The sequence below is a fragment of the Pieris napi genome, chromosome 16, assembly GCF_905475465.1.
Source record: "Pieris napi chromosome 16, ilPieNapi1.2, whole genome shotgun sequence".
In the NCBI taxonomy this organism is placed as follows: Eukaryota; Metazoa; Arthropoda; class Insecta; order Lepidoptera; family Pieridae; genus Pieris; species Pieris napi.
In genome coordinates, this window is record NC_062249.1 from 5069292 (window position 1) to 5083295 (window position 14004).

The following is a 14004-nucleotide window of genomic DNA, read 5'->3' on the forward strand; positions in this document are numbered from 1 at the left end:
AGTATTTTATATAAAACTTCATGATATTTTTATTATAACTTCAATGAATATTTTTTTATTACAGAGCGCACAGAGGAATGACTCGGAGCGCGCCGGTCGGCGTAGTAAATCTGAGGGACCACGCCAGCCACGATGGACTGACACTGTCGAACCTAAGGTGAAATAACTTAATTTCGACTACATTTACATCAAATTCTAAAATTCAGTAAGAATAATAATTACATTGGCACGTCAGTGATCTGCGTCGAAGTCAAATAGTTGCGCATGTAGTAGGGAAAAACCGTTTATAAGCGAGGTTTTTTTTCGTTTTCCTAACATCGCATCTAAAAGCAATAGCCAACATATTTGGCCGGTATTATACTAATCTCAATTACAAATATTCTACGACAACGGTCAAGAAAAATTGAAAACAAATTTTATTCATTCATTTATTCTATATGACACACAATACACATAAAGGTACTTAAATCAAATAAAAAGTGAATGTGGATATTAAACGTGTAACCAGGGGCCAAAAAATTATGAATTACTTGGCCTTTCACTTTAACGATACGAACTTTAAATGATATAATATGTAAGTAACAGTTGGGCAGATTTTTTTGTTTGATAGAATTTGAATTGATTATTCAATATCTAGAGCGCCACAACGGGTTTAACGGCCATACAATGTTTATACGACGATTTGTCTTTAGCATCAAAATAGGCGATTACCTCTTCGTCTATATATATCTATATTTTACGTATATATTATCACGTCACGTCATCCTTCCATATTGAATGTGCTTTTTAAACAACAAAATATTTTAAATTTTAAAAAGCTGTAGTTGTGATTTTAATACTATACTAATTAATTTGAACTAGTTTAAACTAGTCAAAACTAGGTGAAGCCGACGTGTCCAAATTGTAAAAATTATATTTAGGACATTGTATTGACAATTGTTTTTAATTTACCTTTGCGCTTACTTGATTTTTCTCAGGCAACCACAGCCTTAGGCGAAGTGTTAGCGGCTAAAGAACCAGAACCGGTATCCGTGAGCACGGAGTACCGCAACCAGTTTGCATGGCCTAAAGACACCACTGATGCACCAAGGAAGAGCATCTCTATGGGAGCGCTGAAGAAGGCTGCCGCGGCCGAAGGTAAGATCATTTCTAGACTCACGCAGTATTTTGGTTTCTTATTGACCAGTACCTCACACTATTCCTGTATGTACGCTAATTGCCGTGTTTATATACTATCGAATGTGTTATCTTTTATTGTCATGAAGTTTTGCTTTAAAGCATAAAATTTTGCTTTAAATGGGTACGTGAATTCTAAAGGTTATTAGCAATAACTGCAGCGTATGCAAGTTCAAAAATTAACAGTCACTTTATCCGCATTTATAAATGTACCCATGAGAATACAGCCCTGCGATTCTGTAACTCACTTCACGAACTCACACAGCGGTTTTCGCATCGGCGGTCTCTCTCAAATCAGTCGTGAAGCAGTCATTTTATGATTTGGCATTCTGATAAACAATAAAGTACAAGCTCCCACCTTTTCAGAATGCCAAATCATAAAATGACTGCTTCACGACTGATTTGAGAGCGACCGCCGATGCGAAAACCGCTGTGTGAGTTCGTGAAGTGAGTTACAGAATCACAGGGCAGTATATATTAAGTTTCATAAAATGATAACGCTACGAAGTGAAGGTACGTAGTTTTGAGCGTAACAACTTCCCAAGTATTTGCATTGTTAATAACTCGTGCTTGTCACTCCAAAACTTTATTATTCAAATTGAAATTCGTTACTCAATTTGACGCCTCATATCCAATTGCTGAAATTTGATCTATTTACGAAATAATTGTATTATTAATAAAGCGAATTTACTGCGTCAGTCATTCAATATTAGCATTCTTTCGTTTGTAAATGCGCTGATTAAGTTTTAAAATAATATGATAATTAATACTAAATAAGCCGGTGATGTTTATGCTATGGTGTAAGATGCCCTAGTAATAGAAGATCGTCTAGAACAGGGGTCTCCAAACTACGGCCCGAGGGCCACATCTGGCCCGCTGAGAGCTAGTATACCTACTTGAAAACTCCTTTTAGAGAACCTTTTTTAAATGTTGCGTACTTTTTCGGACTTTCTTTTTTTCATCAGTGGACTATTTCATTTTTTACCACCGGCAACAATGATAATATTGTTTTGACCCTCGGAGCTTACTGGAGTAATCAGTATGGCCCTAATAGGGCTTTGGAGATCCCTGGTCTAGAATATTCGTCTCCATCCATGTTTTTATGTATCTCGTTTTACTGTATACGAAAAAAAATTAATTTGTTTAGTATTGGTTTACATATAAATCTGTCGTAAAAACCTTTGCTTACAATCAAGTAAACAGTATTTACAATTTTATTAAGCTAAACAGTAATAATAAAAATTATTAAAAAGAAGATCAAAACAAATTTAAAAACTTTGGTCCCTGTGGCAGTGTACCTTTAACGCTGGCAGCATTTCCTCGCTGTATTGTGTAATTATACATATTCGTTGAGCCAGGAAAGTGCCAGCTCTGGGGTCACCGGTACAATCTACTAGGCGCCAACTTAAATCTTTAATAAGCGCCTGTGCACTTGAACCCCAGGGCCCAAGAGTCTCTACTCCAAAGGGAACAAAATCGAAGTTGGAGGAAAGACTCTTATATTTGTGCCGTTTATTATTTTCGTTGCCTGCTATGCGGCCGCCCCATATATTCACGCATACTCAATATGAAACATGCACCACGGAATAATTTTAATCTAGTTACCCACAACACTGGGAACACTGGAAACTAGAGTTAGATCAATTTTGTCACAACCATATTTCTGTCATAAATAAAGTGTTAATAATAAATTAACCAATAATTACAGGTTCAGTAGAAGCACAGCCACTAATGAACCACGTGGATGGTGAGGAGGACCACAAGAGATACATCGAAGATTATTTGTGGAACGGGCAGAAGCCCGCCGTACAGAGGTATGTGGTGGTATAGAACTGCCTTGCGATTCTGTAACTCACTCTCCGAACTCTCACTCCCAAATCGTAAAATAGGTGCTTTACGACTGATTTGAGCGCGACCGCCGCTGTGAGAGTTCGAAAAGTGAGTTACAGAATCGCAAGGCTGGTACCTAGCGATGGAAACCTAACGTAGATCTTCGAACTTATGATTCACTCGATTCGTCAATATGAAGTAATCTTTTTTTTTCTTAGAAACTATAAAACCTTATACTGATTGAGAGGCCTGCTAATCCCGCAATTTCCATGGCGATTTCGATTTCAATATTACATTTTATAGATATAATCTAATTATTAGGGAAATCAGTCTTCTTTCAGAGTATTCCTGCTGATCATAATTTTGAGTAATATAGTATAACATTACTTATTAATTAGATGTCCCTATGTAATGTAGTCCAACCAATTTTCTCCGAATATGACAAGAAAATTTCACGTTGCCATTTCATTTACGTTGGTTTTCCATTGCTGCAATTATTAACAGCAATTTATAATTAAATCTTTACTTTATTAAAATTTGTTCTCATCAATCTGTAAATAAAATTCTCTTTATATGAAAATTCTTATAAAGTAAAGATGAGCAATAAGCCAATTTCATTATAACTTTTTTAAATTTTGTAGTTATTATTGACATTGGCTAAACACGCAGAATCTATATATAAATGTACATAATTATTTTATTTAACTATAGTTCTTTTAATACTACTTCTAATATAAAATCTATTTTGTATTTAATTTATCTAGATTCTGAATTTTAGCTCAGCTTAACCACTAACTCATTTAAGCTTGTATTTTATAGATCTTTTCAAATATGCATGCTTTATCACCAATCAAATAACTTGGGTTTAAGTAACAGTCTATAATTATAAATAATCGCTATTCTGTGGGCTTGTCTCCAATAAACCACACAAAAATTTCATAACGATAATTTCATTATGATTGGATATTCGCGCGAAGCCGGGCAGATTCCTACTTATCTGTCAATAAACAAAATTATTGTCACTAAAGCTTTGCTTCTGGCTAAGCAGCTTCCGCAGCGCAATCCATAATAGCACAATAAACACTTTCAAATCTACACAAAAATAGTCACGTATATATATTATATTATTTACTCCGGGCGTGAATATATATTGTATATACTTTATAATAACTGTTAACTAGTCTTTTATCTCGAATATTTTTCAGGTTTCAGAAATCGACACTGCTATGCTTAATGTCTAGTTTTGTGTACTAACCAATGGAAGAAACTTTTACTGAAATGCAAATAGTAAATGAAGTTATAATTGTTATAAAAAATCTTCATATTCGTTAATATTTAAATAGTTTTAAATATAAGAAAGCATTGTCAAGAAGCTAAACATATTCTGTATCTGTCAGTTGTGAAAGGCGGTTTTGACCTGCATTTTTATTAAAAAAATCTAGATTGAAAATCTTGATAGTATGGTGATTTATTCCGTAGAAACATATTGTTTGAATTGAAAAAGTCATTCGGGCCAAGGCCATTACTATTCCGTAAAATACAAAGTACACAATACCCACGACCTACCATTGTCAGAATATTGTATGAAAAGTTCTATTAAGAAAAGTTATAACAATATTTCAATCGAAATAAAGTATTATGCGATGTGACTTAATATTAAATAGGCTTATCAGAACTTAAATTAACAAATTGTTCCTATAATCAACTTTTAACGTTGGTGTTAATATCAGTAAAGGTTTCTTCTATAGTTGTTCTGCCCTATCTTTCCGTTTCGTATCTACTGGGTAACGCAGAACAAGTCTAAATTTCATTTTTGATATTTGCTTTTATCTAAATCTTCTCACGGTGGCGGTACAAGGCCGAGTAGTTCTAGATCAGATAGTCCGGAATGTCTGCTAATAGATACTTTTACAATATCGATGTGACCTGCACTTTTATCAATGTGAACGTTATCAAAATTGTTTGTTAGATTGTATGTCGTTGTATCACCTAACCTTACAGTAAACACTACCGTCCGCGGCTCCTTCTAGATTTTTCGACGACTAATATCCTACCACATTGCGTGCTTGACAATTATTTGAGCATGACCTTACTAACCCGGCTCGGCGCGAGCTGTTTCTTTTGCGCATATCATCGTCACGTCCAAGCGTCTGACTTGAAATCAAATTTTGCAGAAAATCGACGTTCCGTAGCGCGCTATCGGCCCTCATATACAATGGAGAGGATCGTTCCAAAGATAATAGGAAACGTTACAAAAGCGAGTACAAAAAGAAATTTAGACCGTTCTCTCAATACGTGTACGAGGCGTCTAAAGGAACATTTACGAAATGCAGGGGTAAAGGGAAGTCGAATGACGAGGCGAGCGAGAGGTTGGTGGGCGAGAGCGAGGGGGGTGGGGCTAGTGGGGTCCGGGGGGTAGGGGCCAAAGCCACCGGCGCCTCTAAGGCTGCCGGAGAGGACAGCGAGAGCACGCTGCGCGCTGCCGGCCTGCAGCCACTCGGTCTGCCGCAGGGAGACTCCTGGTACCGCGAGGTGATGGACTTGCGCAAGCGTGCTGGCGAGTACAAGGTCTGCGCCTCTTCTTAGACCCTTCTCTTAGATCTGCCTACATCTACTACGATAAAAAATAATTATACGTTCCAACCTACTTGAACGCCCTCGTTACGATGCCTCTCTAAAACACATATTATTTATTTTCTGAAATAGGGATTGAAGTTCTCATATCTGTCATAAATTAAGTACCTAACTAAAAACAATTCGATCACATCATAGACAATGTAAATTATACCACAGATCAAATAGTATTTGTGACGTGATATAATGATCATGCTTTCATACAAAGTTGTTTGACAGTACCGCGGCTGGGGAACCGAGCTGGCTCCAGAGCACATCACACAGCTTTACAATAAGCAGATCGAGCTCTGGTACCAAGTATCTCGCCGGTCCTCCCTCTCAGCGCTATCACTCGCTTCCACTAATCACAAGTAAGTGATGCACTAGTTATTTGATACGCACAATCCGGCTTGAAGGACCAAGCTTTTAGGAAAGTATAATCATGGCGATATGATTTCGTAATCTTTTATCGCCGTCTTTGCTGGAATCAAGCCCCCACACTAGCCAATAGCTATTGCAACCAAATGGCTTAGATGATGGCTATCTTATTGAAGCTCAGCTGTAGGAATGCTATTAGCATAAGCTCTTTAATTATTTTTTTCTTATGAACATTTAAATTTTGCAGGGCTTTGCCTCGTGACGAAAAAGATGGCAAGGAGTCAAAGAACCATTCACCAAAGAAGTTCAGGTCGTTCCGCTCTGCACCGCACCAGTCCATACACGCCAAGCTTCAAGAGACTAAAGCATTGGAGCGTTCTCCGCATAAGACATCGCCACAGAAGCAAAGGAAGAAGCTTCAGGGTCAAAGCTTCGATGAAGGCGCGGCCCAAGAAGGTGAAATGTTTATTATTTACTGTGTGTGTACTGACGCAATAGCAAGTGCCAATTAGAATTAGCAATAGAATTAAATCATAATCAGAATAAAAGGCTGCCTAGTGCCTATGTAAGAAATGCAGAAATTTTTGCCATGCCTGATGCATGACTACTATACGACTATCTTGTACTTAATATTGCAATTATTGGATAGGAGTTAAAACTGAAGGAGCCTACCGATCTCCAAGGCGGCGGCCTCGCTCGGCTGACCCGGCACCCGTTACTACAAGACATCTGCCCAATGGACATGAGGCACATCCTCGACCTATGAAGCCTACCGGTAAGTTTTTCTATATATGCTTGACGCCTTTAACAGCGTAGATTTAAAATTGTTTTCTTCTAGAAATGATGTCTTATAAGGTTTGACTTATTTTGAAACGAAACCCGATAAGTAATACTTTCACTCAGAGCTCGTTGTTTGCTTAGTAATGTTCTGACTTTCAGTGATGTTCTTCTTAGTATTATACAATTCATTCGCATCTGATCTTGTGCTCATTTTATCATCATATTTTTTTTTATCGTCTACATCAAACTAACATCGTTTATCTTTCTAGATTCCATAATATAGTTCTCGATGTAATCCGAATAAGTTTTTGTGTGTTTCCTGCCTGATGCCTGTCCCAAACTTAGATAAAATTCTAGTATGCTAATTGTTCTGTAGGTTTGCCGTTAAGTAGGGGCAGTAGTAATAGAGTTAGGTCATCGTCGAGAGGTGGAAGGTCACCTTCCGCGCCTCCAAAATCTGGCCCTGGAACGAATGGGACAGTGGAAGCCAATGCCCTTGAGCAGAACAAAAGGAGTCGCAGCGTCTCTAAAGTGGGGATAAAATTGGGTGCGTAAGAACTTGTGACGGTTGCGTCGGCGCTCTGTCTTTTATTTTGGCGAACAATGCGGCTTTTTCAACTCTAATTTGCCACTTCACTGAAGTTTTTCAGTGTTTCCGGATATGTAAGTTTTATTTTTGGAAATACAATTACAAATTATTAATAAACTGGTTCCACGTTTTCTTCAAAAACAGCTTAAAAGGTTGAAGGTATTATAATTTCATATAAATTAAGTTTTCTCGTGGAAATTAATAACAAGAAGATAATAACGTATAAAAAGATAAACGTCAAGAAGTTTGCCATATATTTATCAAATACATTTTAGTAGTAGTAAACGAAATTTGATACTATAGTAAATCTCAAAACTAAAAAATAATAAATTATGTTCATTATATTATAAAAAAATACTAAAGTGTGGTGGCGCCTGAGGCTTAAACGCGATAGAAAAAGTAGTATTAATTTATAATTAATTGGCTTCTGTGATTCGCGCTTTTAGGCAAAATTTGTCAGTGCGTCTACGCAACATAGTCACTGCGCGCATTGGCACCAGCCTGAATGGAGTTTTATGTTCGTATTGTCCGGTGTGAAACACTGCACTTCACTTACGATAAACAATTTTTGTACGATTTTAATGATCACTACCCTTGTCCCGCCATCTGGTTTTAGTGTGAATTCGGCATGTTTATTTGTGTGTTTAGTAATTGTAATAGGAATGTTTGTTATGTATTTTAAATTAAATATGTAGTTTTAAATGTAGATTAAATTTAAAACCTACCTCTTTTAAATAGAAGTTAATTTCCATTGTGGTTGACTGATGTGTTTTTTTTAATTTCCTGTTGTTGTGTAATGTTCACTACATTAGATGTTTTGTGTGTTTTTAGGTAAATAATTTACTTCGGCCGTTATTCCAAATTGTGTACAAATATTAACTATATAAACTACAGTTTCAACACTTGGTGTACAAATATCAAAATCAAAGTATATGTTGGGATAAAGGCTTCAGTATTTTAGTAGAATATTGATGTTGTGATTTCTAGAATTTATTATGTGTCTACTAACTATAACTTGTAAAATGATAATATCCTAAGTCACTAATAAAAATTATTTCTATTTTTTCAGCAGTGATATTTCCAATTGAACAAAATGTGATTTCATGAAAAAAAATCTCATTTAACCGATTAAACGATCAATTTGACATATTTTCAGAAGACGATATCCAGGCTCACCGCAGTGCGTCTGTCGCTAAGGACCACTTCTTCGACGACTCCCCAGTGGTTAAATCGCCCCCGGAGCCCACTCGTGTTAAGTCCCCTGAACAGATGAACATGCGCTCCCCCGATCCTGTCAACTGGACAGTGCCACTTGACACTGGCAAGACATTCACTGTGACACAGAATGTCAAAAGCGGTGAGTCACTCATGAGCAAGTTGACAGTTACATTCAAACTAAGTTAGTCTGTCAAAATTTTGTAATGCGCCAGATATGTCAAAATTTTTCTAGTAGGCAACACTCGAATATGGAATTGTAAATGTATTGGCTTAAGAGTGTCTTCTTCACGGTGATGGTTGCACAGTATGACACCCGACACCTAATACTTTGGTATACTATGGTCCTTGAATAAGATACTCTTCGTAGATAGACGGCATAATTAAATTTTAAGTCTTATTATATCGATAACACCTAAAGAAATTGAAAAATTCGTCACCCCTTCACTTTTCATACAATTGATTATAACTTGATCCGTTGGTGTGGGTGATAAATTTTTACAACAGAAAGCCATCACACTGTCATTTCACGTTGGAATAGACATGGTAACATTAGCCGTTTTTGAGTTTACGTGTGTATAGCAACCCCACAGTACAGTAGGCTTGCAACACTGACACAAGTACACAATAATCATGTGCCAAAAACCGATCGGCGAAGCCACTCATTAAAATTTCTTCACTCGTTTAGTTATCATACATTTTTAATTATGTTAAAATCATTCTTTATTTCTTTTCTGTCCACACAAAGTGTTACCCGACCAATTTTCACATTTACCCTATAAGATGACAGAACAACAAAGACACAACAAATCATAAGTTACACCTTTTTGCCAATAACTAATTAGGATGAATATCGACAAGTTCTGCAGAGACGGCGTGGAGATAGAACATTTTTTGTGGACGTAGAGAGTAGCGTTGCGATCATCATCAGGCATACAACCACTCACATATTTCAGATGAGACCATAAAGCGCCCTAGCTCTGAGTTTAAGGGTAGCTCTGTGGCGGAAGACGTCGGCCCCGTGAAGATGGCAGGTACGCCGTCCACAGCCACCGCCTAAGCCATCATCATCGATTTTAATGAGTGTCAGTCAGTGTACTCTTACTCAAAGACAGAGCTCACTGCCACACGCACGACACAGATAATATATAACCTGTTTTATATTTATGATAGTTCATGATTAAATTGTGTTAATCCAATAACTGAGATGCTTTTATTTTTTGACCGTACTCCGATGAGACGTCGACCACGTATGTATCCATTTGTGTGTGTGTGTTTCGATGTTTGCGTACACGATCACCGTTTGGCACTCTGTCCCTTTCTAACATTTCTCATCTCATTCACTGCATGCTGCCTGCTCCTGTCATCCTACGACGAGTAATAAAGACGTCCAGCTCTGGATGTACCCCGATAGGTTAGATCCTTGGTTAGAGTTCACTGTTTCCGAATCATCTGTTGCATGATGTTGTCGGGGGAGGGTTTTCTACGTAGATCTTCTGATATATCTCTAAAATCTAAAGCATGAAAATTTCCATATGTGCCAACGCCAGCGGCATCGCTTTTGTAAATTGGCTTTAATATCCCAAATTGGCTTCGAATAAGTAATTCTTAATTACTATGTATGACAAATTTAGATTAGTACTAGGATATTTACAAACGTAGATTATATAAAAAAATGTTGGTGGCGACTGGTGAATTTTTATTAATATTCAGTATTAAGCATGAATTAATTGAATAATGTAAATTTCTCATTGTATTTGATTAAGTAGCGTGAATTAGTACCTATAGTTGAATAAATATCAAACTAAATTAAAAAGTAAGTACGACAAATCATTACCCATAGATTAAACAGAAAACCTAACAATGTATAGCGATTAACTAACCCTTGCTAGATTAAGAATAAATGTGCTTGTTGATGTCAAGCTATGGAAGTTTCAAGCATCTTTAACAAATATTTGAAACTTTCAAAGAAGATTACACTTCTCCTTATGATAACACAATGTTTCAGAGATCGCTCCAATCCATCATCAGCAAATGTCGCCAATCCGTTCGCTGAAAAAGAGTGAGTCGCCCACAAGTTTGAGCAAACGCGTGGATAAAACTCCCACCACACCAACTAGCTTGACTCCCATATATGAGACTAAAGCTCTAGATTTAAACAAGGTGAATGGCGTCAACGGGATCAATAGCAACCAGCTGACACCCGAAACACCAATTAAAGAAAGTATTAAAGAAAAAGAAGTAATCAAGAAATCTACTGAAGCCACTCAGGTGGCGCCAGGAGTGGTTGACACAACGCTAATAAACGATACATCGAGCTCGGGTGGATTGACAGCGGCTGAGGTATTAGACCGTGCCCGATCCAGGTTTGACAAGTTCTGGGGAAAAAAGGAGGATGATGTGTAATCTTACAGTTCAAGCGTTAATTGACAAGAACACGTAAAATTCGAGGGACATTCTGTCTCCCTGGACGTGTATGTCAATGAAGGAGACAGCGTGTGGATTCGATACAGTTGTTCACACAATGCATTTAATAAAGCAATGAGCTATTCTCCTAAGGTTATAAAATCGCAAAATAAAGTAGGTCGGTGCATAGCTTCGCTTGTATAAGAACGATTATTGTATTTATATTATTATTTATTATATAATGATCACTGTCTATTAAATAGGAGTGTGGTGGCTTGTGATAGTAGATACGGTCTGGTCGAAGTAGAATAGTAAGATTAATATACGTATTTATGAGACGAGAAGTTTATAACTGAAGTTCAGGAGATATGGGTCAAATCAAATTTTAAGTCTCTTAATATTGTCATAGATACATTAATTGACTGTTCAGAGATTTTCTGGAATAGGTTGATTTTAAAGAAAATATTAAAGACGGATGCTGGCATTTATTAAAGATAATATAGTGTGTTTAGTTATAAACTTCTTGGTAACGATTACAAGATTCGGTGAACAATAGATGTTGGACTTATACAACATTTATTGTAAAAAAATAAGTAGTTATTATTAAGTTGCGAATTAAAGTTGTATATTTACTTCAATCCTATTTATGCGCAACTATTGCAAATATTCAAAGCATCAAAAACGTGACGCAACGAAATAGTATCAAGCGGCAAAGGTGTCTGTCTAATTATTTTTTAATTCAATTATTAAATATTCTTTGTAGATTCAACTTAACAGAAATAATGAACAATCACAAACGTATTTAGCTTTCTCAAAAATTTCTTTCTAATCAGACATCTCCGTCCATAGACAAAAAAAATTATTAAAAGCCAAATTAAATTGTGAATGGCTCAATCCAATCATAGTTCATCACCATCAATTTCATATGAAAATATTTCTTAGTTTCCAAGTGAGGGTCTAAATCAATGTTTCGTGAACTACATTGTGGTTGTTTATTATTTCGGAATTGAAAAAGCCCTTACATTTAGTTTTGTTCATAAGTAGATAACTTTTTAACTATTTATAAATTACCATGGGCAATGTATACTTTCTAAATGCATCTGTTAGCCGTCCAACGTAGTATTTTTTGCGAAATAATTACAAAATATATTTTCTCAAATTATTTCTACAGCTTTGTAATCTATGGATGAAAAGATATATTTTATAACAATCTACAACATTATTCTTCTTCTATTGTATCTGTGAATGTACTTGATAGTAAATTGGCGGGAAATTGAAATTAACGGCCAGAAGCCAGCTTAGATAGTTCTTCGATAAGTTATTTGATCGTAATTGATTTTAAATACGAAAATTGCTATAGTGTTTTTATCGAAAAACTTCGTAGTTACCATGGATATTTATCCAGAGCCTTGCCGGATATGCTTATCCGTGTCCGAATTTAATGTATCTTTGTCCGGTACGTATTGTACAAAAAGGAATATGATAGCCAAAATATTGTTATACCTGAAGATTATTATCGAAAAAACGGACAGGCTAAAAACAATTTGCTACAAATGTATGGTAAGCATTGAACAGATCGATGATTTTATAACGACCATAACACAGTCTCAAAATAATTTCGATAAACATTATTCAAGACCAAAGAACCGTTCACCCAGCATTCGCGTAACTTCCTTCGCTCAACAAGAAAAGAATGCCATTCTCAAAATTAAACAGTCGAGTCCATTCTTTTCCTATTCGCCGCTAAATATACTTGTAAAACCATCGAATCATCAGTTTTTGACCTTTGACACTCGTTTACATAACGTTCAAATAGATAATCAAAAGGATAATTTGCAAATGAATCCAGAAGCATCGAAACACCTTTCGGTCGATATATTTGAATCTCAGTCTGACCATGAGGATGTGGACTTGAAGCGGCCAGATTAGAAAATTACTTCAGACGCGAATATAAGCAAAAGAGTAAATGTTATGATCCATCAGACAACTGATTGAATTATTTTGCGTTCTATGGAATTCCGTAGAGACAGGGTAACGTTAGAATTGATTTAAGTAATTTCATGTAGATATAATAAACATAGGTGCCTATTGTTTTATTAATAGACTAGCTAAATATATTTCAGTTTCACAGACAATATAAGTAATCACAACTTTGAATTTTTGTAATTTAAACTTTCTCTATACCCGTAAGATTATTAAAAATTTTATCATATAAGAAATTTGTTAATACTAATAAATATTTGTGAAATTGATGTTACTTGAATTAATAATAAATGTCATTGAAATTTCATTTTAATTTAGGCGTTTAATACTAATGACCTTCGACCGTAAACGTGACCCCATAATGTCAGTCGAATTCGTATGGAGTCATGTAACAACCAATTATAATTAAGGATAATTATTGCGACGGCGAGTCACGCCTACGGAAAAAGGGGTTTGTCTCAGTGCCCAGTATCTTATTTCAAGCATTGAATTGTTTTTTTGCGCACAAAATTTTTTTGAGCTATTCCTTCCTCGACATATTTTTCATAGAAAGAAATAGCTTTGCTACGACGTTAAGCGTTTAATTTTTCTGTTGTAATTACATCAAAATGGACACCTTAATAAACATTAAAAAATGGGTTGTTTTTCTATAAATCAGCTACTTTCCTACTAAATCAATGTCATTGGAGCACCTTACCTAACGAAAGCGGATAAGGCGCCTTGAAAATCACCCTTGCTGTATCAAGGGTCATCACAAATCATTCATGTCCGCGGTGAAGCAACGATGAACGATGGTAGGTATATCGCATGGCGGGGCTGTTACCGCGTTCCGTCTAGAGCGAGTGTTGGTGGGTCTTAGGGGGTATGCATAGATCGCGAGTTCCACATACCCCCTGGCCCAAGCAGTCGCACCGCGAGAGGCGTATTGCGGGGACATTTAAAAAAAAGCCACTTACTGTAGTTGTTGAAATGTAATAATAATCTAATTATATTCTCACAAATTTCTTCGATATTTTTTGAAGTGAAAACTAAAA

At 36.2% G+C, this 14004-nt stretch overlaps 1 protein-coding gene across 7 annotated transcripts in view; it reads left to right on the forward strand.

The window, feature by feature from the left end:
- LOC125057289 overlaps positions 1-13607 on the forward strand; it is a 45458-nt gene extending 31851 nt beyond the window's left edge. For 2 of the 7 annotated variants that reach the window (XM_047660895.1, XM_047660894.1), the window contains exons 5-14: positions 65-157; positions 978-1137; positions 2885-2990; positions 5181-5574; positions 5860-5990; positions 6245-6453; positions 6647-6772; positions 7154-7324; positions 8523-8723; positions 9538-9783. In XM_047660895.1, the coding sequence (XP_047516851.1) occupies positions 65-157; positions 978-1137; positions 2885-2990; positions 5181-5574; positions 5860-5990; positions 6245-6453; positions 6647-6772; positions 7154-7324; positions 8523-8723; positions 9538-9641 (1695 nt within the window). In that variant the 3' untranslated portion in view covers positions 9642-9783. Of the gene's footprint in view, positions 1-64; positions 158-977; positions 1138-2884; positions 2991-5180; positions 5575-5859; positions 5991-6244; positions 6454-6646; positions 6773-7153; positions 7325-8522; positions 8724-9537; positions 9784-10589 lie in introns of those variants that run through there. The other 5 variants (XM_047660897.1, XM_047660900.1, XM_047660896.1 and 2 more) reach the window with 4 other exon arrangements.
- The last annotated feature ends 397 nt before the right edge of the window (positions 13608-14004 follow it).